We start from the raw sequence: 9,168 nt of genomic DNA on the forward strand, positions 1-9,168 counted from the left end.
AAAAACAAAAAAAACAAAAACAAACAAAAATCTGTTTCTAAAACATGACAAAGACAGGCAAGGACAGTGTTTGAGAAGTCTGTAGACCTAGGACATCAAGTCCCCACCACACAGAGGGAGCAGGCAATTCCGCGACTCTCTTGCAAAAAGAATACTTGGGGAATGAGAAAGGAATCGGGGGTGGGGACCAGACCCACTGACATCACATGCACGGAGAATAGTCTGTGAGAACAAGTATCAGGCAGGCCAGACCCACCCAGAGTCTGTGAGAGCAAGTTTCAGGCAGGCCAGACCCACCCAGAGTCTGTGAGAGCAAGTGTCAGGCAGGCCAGACCCACCCAGTAAAAAGCTGGCAGAGCAGCAGGACCAGGGCGAGTTTCAGGTGCAGCTGAGCGCGCACACATGAATTGTTAATGTGACCTTGCCCAGTGGCGGTCACACCTGGCTGAGTTCCTGCTTTGGGCTGAAGATGACCAATGCTAGAGAAGCGGGCATGCACATTTGAAAGGAGAAGCCAGGGGAAGAAACGGGGACTCCCTAGCCTACAGGAGTTTAGGGTTCAACACCAAGAGCCCCAAGATAGAACCAGTAACCACTTCCTGAAAACTGGGCACGGAGCCTCATAACCTGGAACCCAACACTTGGAGGATGAAGCAGGAAGACTGCGGTGAGTTCAAGGCAGCCTCAGGTAAGCCTGCAGCTCCAAGCGATCCCCTATCTCAAACCCGTCCTAGGCGACCGACCACTCATCTGGGCACAGATCAGGTAGCGGGTGGTACAGCGGCGGGCATGCATCAGAGGTTGGAAGGCAGAGGCAGGAAGAGACCTGGAACCCAGAAACCTGACACCAGTCTGGCAACAGGCAGGGCTCTGGGTTTGTTTCTTGCTGGTGGTTGACGGTGTGTTTCTCTTACGATAGCTAGGTGGCGGTGGTGGTAGTGCACATATTTAATCATAGGACTTGGGAGACAGAAGCTGGTGAATTCAAGAGAGTTCAAGGCTAGGCTCGTCTAAGGAACAAGTTCCGTGACAGCCAGGACTACACAGTGAAACCCTGTCTCAAAAAAAAAAAAAAAAAAAAAAAAGAGTAAATAAAAATAATCAGGCCAGGTGTGGGACGACACCATCAGCCCCTGCATTCTGTGAACTGGAGGCTACTCCAGTCTCAAAACAACTCTCCCACCACCTCTCAGAAAACAGTCAGAGCTTTGGCTAACTGTGCCTTTTGTGAAGATGTGTGAGAACAGAGGGTAGCAGGGAAGGAGGTGGCAGCCTGCTCCCTCACGTCCCAGACACCCAGCAATCTAGGACAGGGGCTGGGGGCCTGCAAGATACCCATTTTCCTGGGTACCAGTTATCACCACAACTCTAATGGCCTCACTGCCCCACCCCACCATGCCCATCACGACTCCTGTTGGTCTAGCCTCCCAAGAGGCTCCTAACAGGAAGGCTCTTGGATGCGACCAGAGAGGGAAACTACAGAAACATTTGTGCTTTGCAAGCACTGAGGTCAAGGGGGGGGGGGGAGCTCTGTATTCCAGAGAAAAGGCACCCCGGCTACTCACTGTTCCTTCATCTCCACATAGTCTTCCTCATCGTGCTTCGCCAGGTCGGTCTCGCTGGCATCCTCGGTGTCTGGGTGAAACGAGGGGAGAAGTGGGCAGTTATTATCAGGTTCACAGAATCAGCATTGTGACAGTGTAATTAGCAGGAGAAGGATGAGTTTCTATCCCATGTGGGTCTGCATGAACCTGCTAATAAAAAGTGTGTGAGTGTGTGTGTGAGTATGTGTGTGTGAGAGAGAGAAAGTATGTGTGTTTAAAATAAAAAAAAGAAATGCCACTCCAACTTGGGTTTATGCTGAGAATGTACTTTAATATGACGCACAGTAGAGAAGAGGGCACACCAGACAGGCCACAGAGCAACAGTGAACAGAGTACAGTTCAAGAGGATATCTGGGCACGCGCACCCCCATCCCATCACGTGTGAGAGGTATGCAGTAAAAAAGAGACCATCCCCACAACGGACTCAGTCCTAATGACTGAATGGATTTCCAAGTTAACAGGAAAACAAACAAACAAACACCTGAAAAAAAAAAGATGCAGGAGGCGGGGCAAGACACTTTTTGTTAAACGCTTCCAAACCTTGTATTTAAATAGATGTTAACAAGGGGGCTGGAGGCATATCTCAATAGAGCTCACTGTTCTTTGCAGAGGATTGGTCCCCCAACACCCATTATCAGATGGCTTAAGAAGTCCCAGAACTCCAGGTCCCGGGGATCTGGCGCCCTCTTCTGGTTTCAAAGGGTACTACTGGTACACATGGTGCATATGAATTCATAAAGACACACATCAAAATTAGTTAAAAAAAAAACGTTTTCAATTATATTTATTTTGTTTTACATGTATGAGTGTTTTGTCTCTGTGTGCATGCCTGGTACCCAAAGAGGTCAGATGATGGTTGAGGCTATAGTTTTAGATGCAAATGTAGCCTTTATTCACCTGATGATGGCTTTTGCCATCTGGGAGGCTCACCGCCTCCTTCCACTAGCCTCGGCCTAGTCCTGGAAGTTTCCAGCCTCTGTACATCTAACGTAGGCCTAGACTGTTTTCAGCCTCTGAGAGTTACTGCTGAATAAACTCACCCTTTCTTGTTCTTTCTGAGCTCTGACTGGATGGTTCAGCTCTACTAATCTGACTCCAACTCCTCTTCCAGGCCGTCTCGCTTCAATCTGGCTTCAATCAGTTTCTAGTGAACGGCTCTGCTTGGCCTCATTCTAACTCTGGCTTTACCTTCAGCTCCTTCTCATTCTCTGGCTCGTCCTGTCTTCACCTGTGTCTGCACTGTGCTCTCTCTCGCTCTCTCTCTCTCTCTCTCTCTCTCTCTTGGTTTTTCCAGACAGGGTTTCTCTGTGTAGCCCTGGCTGTCCTGGAACTCACTTTGTAGACCACGCTGGCCTCGAACTCCCGAGTGCTGGGATTAAAGGCGTGGCCACCACGCCCGACATGCGCTGCTCTCTGAAGCACCCTTTCCCCTCTCCTCTCCTGAGAGTTGATTATATCCTACTCTGTCAAATCGTCCTGATTTTTGACATTCAATTACACATCACTTTCAAACAGGGGAGCTTCCTTCTACGAACTAACTTTACCTTGATTGTTTGGGATTAAAAGCATATGTACTAAGGGCACGTCTGCGTTCCAGCCAGAGGGATTAAAGGTGTGTGCTAAGGCTGGGCCACACCACAACTAAAAACAGGGTTTTTGTTGTTTTTTTTTTTTTTTTCAATAAATAACACGGTCTCCAGGTTCACAGTGTGATCAAATATCCTGCGACATATAGACAGTTGTGAGCCACGCTGACCTGGACCCTCAGAAAAATCAGTAAGTGTTCTAAATTGCTTAATTTAAACTGGTCTTAAGCAAAGATCTGGATCCAATGGCCTGAGTGAAGGGGGTCAATTTTGTTTTCGCTGTACCCTCTCGTGGTCATTAAAAGAAGTGCACCTTTCACATTGAAAAATCCCGAGTTATACCTTGCCCTTTTTTTTTTAACCATAGTTAAAACCAAATGCACTCAGTTCTTTCAACTTGCTGCTCTGCGTGCGCTGCGGCGTTTTGAGAGGCCGTAGCAGACCCAAGTCTCCACAAAGCCGCCTCCTTTCCTTCGGTGGAAGAGAACTTTCTCTGAGGTCCTGTCTAGAGCCAGCCAGCTATGTTACTACGCGCTGGAGAGACTTAAGATCCTGCTCGCAGTCGGGGGTAGCTTTTTGGCTTTTTTACAGCCCGACTTTGTGCCTGAATACTGGTCCACTCCGCCCATACAAAGACCTCCCCTTGCCTTTCTGCTACTAGCTTCTCCCCCACCTAGCCAGCTCCTTCCTCAATAATCCCTCTGGGTGTCCCTCACACCCGCCAAAGGGTAAATAAACAAGGTCCCGGATCGAGACCTGAGGCTGGAAGAGCCATCACGCAAATGCAGACCCCCTCGGACCTGAAAACAAATCCCGACCTCCCCCTTCGCCTACTTCGCCGTGGCAGGACGCGATTCCATTGAACCCCTCCCAACCTAGGAGGTGAGGACTCCATGCTACCCCGCAGGAGGTGGGTCGACAAGACAGCTTTAAGGTCACAGAGCTGGGGGAGGTGGGAGGGGGGAAGGTGCCGGGCAAAGGAAGACTTAACGCCCGTCCCATTCCGGCCCCCCAAGCGGAGCTAGGAGCGTTCAAACCTTGGAAGGCGAGAAGCTGGGAGCGAGGAAGCCAGGGCGAGCATCGCTCCGACCCGAGCGCGGACATGAGAGACGCTGGGCTGGGGACCTCCTGGCTCGCCAAGAGCTCTGGCGACCTCTGGCCACCCGCACCCGGGCCCCGATCCCCGATCCCCGATCCCCACCGCACGCACCTTCGTCCGACTCTCGGCCCCGGCAGCTGCGCTCGTCGTCCTCGGCGCTCTCCAGCTCTTCGTCGTCCTCCGGGTAGTACTCCGGGGCGGCCGGCGCTGCAGCCGGAGCGGGCGCCGGAGCCAGCAGCCCCGCGGCGCTCATGTCGCCGCCTCGGGGCCGCGGCGCAGCGGGTCCCGCGGAGATCGACCCCCGCAACCTCGCGCGGCTCCGAGCCGCCGACGCCGGGTCTCCCCTCGGCTCCGAGCTCCGCCCCCCACCCCGCACCCCGCACCCCGGCGCCCGCGCTGGGCAACGGGGGCCTCGCGCAGCCCGGCTACTTCCGGGTCGTGGGCTGCCGGGTGACAGCCTGATCAGGCCGTCCTCGAGGCGGTAGGTGAGACGCAGGGGCTCCACGTTCTCTGACACGGCGGCGGCCGCGGCGGCACCGCTGTCCTCCGAATCGGCGATCGGCCACGGCGGGAGGGGCGGAGGCGGGAAGTCTCTGGAGTCAGGCGTCTCCGTAGGCGGCCGCGCCAGCAGTCAGGACCCCGGAGTTGGGGGTGACACTCCCGGCAGTGGCCACCAGGCGGCGCCTGGAGTCAGAACTAAAGTGTGGATGGCTGCGACCTGATGGGCGGAGGCTTTGCAGAGCCCTGGAGAGGTAGCATGGTCTCTTGATTCATGCAGGTGAATGGCACGAACGGTTCCCGCGGTGGGCTTGGACGCCTGGACAGCCAGAGTGTGTGTGATGCAGAAAATGGAGTGTGTGGTTGTTCCCCCGCCTTAATAGGGGCTTTATTAAAAATTACAGTAAAGGCAAGTTGCTGCCATTTCATCCACGGGTCAGGTGAATGTGTGTGTCCCTAGGCCTTGCCAGTGCTGTCTTTTGAATAGATTTACTGGGTAAGCTGTTCTCCCAATTTTACAAATGATCAAAAGAGTTATCATTCTCCTTGAAAAAAGGAAAAACAAAAAACGGCGGCGTCAGTCTAGAATCCCAGCTTCAGGTTGCTCACCGGATAGCTGCCTTGTGGTTCCCCGAACATAACTTTTAAGGTATTTTGGCCTAAAACAGTAACTTGCTAACCTGCTATTTTCACTTGAGTAAATAGAGCATTTCCCTCCAGGAACTACATTGGCTTAAATTCAGAAGCCAACGCTGGGCAAAGTGACCTTTAGTCCCAGCACTAGGGAGGCAGAGGCAGGCTGAGTTCAAGGCCAGCCTGCAATTCGAGTTCCAGAACATCCAGGGATACACAGAGAAACCCTGTCTTAAAAAAGAAAAAAAAAAAAGCCATGAAACTGAATTTCTCCATGTGTTAATCTGCGTAGCCCTGTGGAACACGTGTTACAGTTTTGCTTAGAGGAGGAGGAGGAGGAGGAGGAGGAGGAGGAGGAGGAGGAGGAGGAGGAGGAGGAGGAGGAGGAGGAGGAGGAGGAGGAGAAACAACCTACGGGCTCTGCCTAGCGGCTCACAACTATAACCCCAGGTGCTCAGAAAGATAAATGCAGGGCAGAGCAAGATCAAGGCTTGCCTGGATTTCACAGTGAGTCCAAGTCCAGCCAGTTTAGTGAGACCTTGTTTGAAAGCAAACTTAAAAAGAATGGGGCGTGAATGCCTTCGGCTGGGTAGGGCATTTGCCAGGCATGCTGGAGACCCTAGTTTCACTCCTTAATTGGAGAGGCAGAGAAGCCGTGTCCAGAGGAACCCCATTCAGTTAACTCAAATCTGCAGAAAACAGAACAAGCATTAAGGCCCCGGCAGATGGGAACACAGCGGAAAGCGTGGTGGAACCTGGGACAGTATCCTGTTTCTCACAGCCTCTGTGATCAAATGTATTTCCAAATGGGCCCCCAGAGAGACTTCTAAAAATGAGAACATTCGTTCTGGGTCGCATTTCTTTTGACATTTCCTATTTGCTACCTTGTTTTAATTAAATCTTGGCTCTCTTTGTAAGAGAGAGTTCCTCTGTGCAGAAATGCAGGAATGTCCAGTATGCAAAGCTGGGATGGCTTTTCTGGCAGCTCGGGGACCTGAAGCCCCTTCTGGACAAGAGTCCTTCTTCAAGCCCAGCCTCAGCAGAGCTTCTCAGAGCTGTCTCTTCTCCAAAGGATGAGGTCAGCTTCCTGTGTGTGCTTGCGCTCTCTCTCTCTCTCTCTCTCTCTCTCTCTCTCTCTCTCTCTCTCTCTCTCTCTCTCTCTGTGTGTGTGTAAGCTGTTGGATCACATGTGGACTATGTGTAATCCAGCACACTGTGGGATTGCAGCTCCCAATACTATTAAAGAAGCAACAAAAGTAACGGGCATCATTTTTTGAACTCAGAATCCATTGATACAATGAAACAAACGACAGTTGGGTTTGTTACTAAACTGTTACATGAAGCTGCCCCCCCTTTTTTGTGTAATCTTGTTTGTGCTTAGCTTTTATTTCTGTCTCCCTGATTACAGCCAGTGTTAAACGTCATGTGTTTCTGTTTTACATGGGTTACAGAGATACAAACAGTTGGATGATGACAATTTGCCCCTTATCTTCCAGGAAAACTGTAGAGCTGACCTACTAAGAGCAGCCTATTAAGTGCTTCTTCTTCTTCTTCTTCTTCTTCTTCTTCTTCTTCTTCTTCTTCTTCTTCTTCTTCTTCTTCTTCTTCTTTTTGTTTTTGTTTTTTTTCAAGACAGGGTTTCTCTGTATAGCCCTGTCTAGTCCTGGAACTCACTCTGTAGACCAGGCTGGCCTCGAACTCAGAAATCCACCTGCCTCTGCCTCCCTAGTGCTGGGATTAAAGGCGTGTGCCACCACACCCAGCCTATTAAGTGCTTCTTAGTGGGGAAGGAAATGGACTTTTTAAGAATCCCACAGTCAGCCGGAAAGTGGTGGCGCACGCCTTTATTCCAGCACTTGGGAAGCAGAGGCAGGTGAATTTCTGAGTTCGAGGTCAGCCTGGTCTACAGAGTGAGTTCCAGGACAGCCAGGGCTACACAGAGAAACCCTGTCTCAAAAAAAAAAAAAAAAAAAAGGGGGGCTGGTGAGATGGCTCAGTGGGTAAGAGCACCCGACTGCTCTTCCGAAGGTCCCGAGTTCAAATCCCAGCAACCACATGGTGGCTCATAACCATCCGTAACAAGATCTGACTCCCTCTTCTGGAGTGTCTGAAGACAGCTACAGTGTACTTACATATAATAAATAAATAAATCTTAAAAAAAATACTGTTTTAAAAAAAAAAAAAAAGAATCCCTCGTGACTTTTGGCTCGACCAAATTTTATCATTGCTTGTAAAACCTAAGTGTCCTTCAAAATCAAGTTTCACCCCTTAAAATTCTCCATCACTTCTCCCAAATAGGGTATTCAGTCAGACTACCCAGATGAAGTTTGATATGCAAACAATGTTTAGCATGCAAATTTTGCTGGGGAAATACAAAAGAGAGAGAGAGAGAGCAGTTTTTTTTGACATGTTTGAATCTCTAGGATCAATCTCCAGTACTTAAAAAAAAAAAAAAAAAAAAGGCCAGTGTGTTGGAACCCACCTTTCATTGCAGCCAGAGGCAGGGGCAGGCAGATCCCTGTGAGCTCAAGGCCAACCTGTCCAACACAGAGAGTTCTACATCAGTAGGCCGTCCTAGGTGAGACCCAATCTCAGATAAATAGAACCTAAATATTTTTGTAGCAGAGCGTTGACCAGGAGTTGAGTGCCCAGGTCTGATGAGGCTTAGGGTGAAAATGTGTCCCTGCAGAGAAACTGCTTTGAGCTCCCACCATCAACTGAAAACAACACAGTTATTTCCACAAAAACAATATGAGACAGGTCCTGGTGCACTTTAACCTCTGGCAGGCACTATGTTTCGGCGTGGCTTAGGATGGAGCCAGGTTATTGCAGGTTGCACTTGGGGAGGGTGGTCAAAGCTCACTAGCCTTCCGCCTTTTCCACCTTTGGTCCATTAAAGCCCGTGGCCCTGAAAGATTTAGTAAGATACGGGGTCCCCCTGCCCCAACTCCTCCTCTAACCGTGGTAATCAAAGCTCCCAAAATGAGTATTTCTTTTTTCACTTTTCTTTCTTTTTTTCTTGGCTTCTGAGAGTAGATCTGGCTAGATACCCCAGGCTGGGTTCAAACTTGAGGCGATCTTCCCGCTTCTGCCTACAGAGTACTGGTATTCGCATCGCATCCATTTTAAAATGTGCCCAGACCCTGGTAAGTAAGCACTTAGCTGGGTCCACAGATTTTTTTTTTTTCCCCTCCTCTCTCCAGCAGTAAACGCAGGGCCACCGAACGCAAAGCAAGGAAACGCACATTTCCCTGTCTGAGAGCTAGAAAATAATTTACAAGCCCCAGGCGGAAAGCATCCCTTAAGGCTGACTAGGAGCTGTGAAAGGTCCAGAGAAAGATCCGATCGGCCCCACGAGCTTATCCACGGTGGTCCCCCAAGACAACCCAAGGCGTGGGGAACAGAGCCACGAACTTTGACCCTCGCGCAGCGCTAACAAGGCTGACCGCACCCGAAGAGGGCCATGGCTAACCCAAGAGAGCTTCCGCGTTTGGGAAAGCCCCGCCCACCAGGACCCGCCCACCACCAGCTCCGCCAATCCCCTGGATCCATCGACCGCTCGGGCTTCCCAGGCACGGTCAATCGAACGCCTAGATGCGGCCTGGCCCCCGAGAGCGGCGAGCAGGGAAGGTCAGTAGAGAACCTATCAGAGCCTGGCTGGGGGCGGAGCCGAGGGGCGGGGTCGAGTGGGGGCGGGGCGCGCTCCGCGCAGTCGGGTGCGATTGGTCACCCCTGGCGGAGCCGCACC

The 9,168-nt window shown here is 51.0% G+C and overlaps 1 protein-coding gene across 1 annotated transcript in view; it reads right to left on the reverse strand.

Moving 5' to 3' along the window:
* Suds3 (SDS3 homolog, SIN3A corepressor complex component) overlaps positions 1 to 4,700 on the reverse strand; it is a 24,679-nt gene extending 19,979 nt beyond the window's left edge. Inside the window, exons 1-2 of the mRNA XM_021222749.1 lie at positions 4,401 to 4,700; positions 1,566 to 1,635 (exon numbers count right to left, since the gene is read on the reverse strand). Of these exons, the coding sequence (XP_021078408.1) occupies positions 1,566 to 1,635; positions 4,401 to 4,542 (212 nt within the window). The 5' untranslated portion in view covers positions 4,543 to 4,700. The remainder of the gene's footprint in view (positions 1 to 1,565; positions 1,636 to 4,400) is intronic.
* Between the last annotated feature and the right edge of the window lie 4,468 nt (positions 4,701 to 9,168).

The sequence above is a fragment of the Mus pahari genome, chromosome 23 (assembly GCF_900095145.1).
Source record: "Mus pahari chromosome 23, PAHARI_EIJ_v1.1, whole genome shotgun sequence".
NCBI lineage: Eukaryota > Metazoa > Chordata > Mammalia > Rodentia > Muridae > Mus > Mus pahari.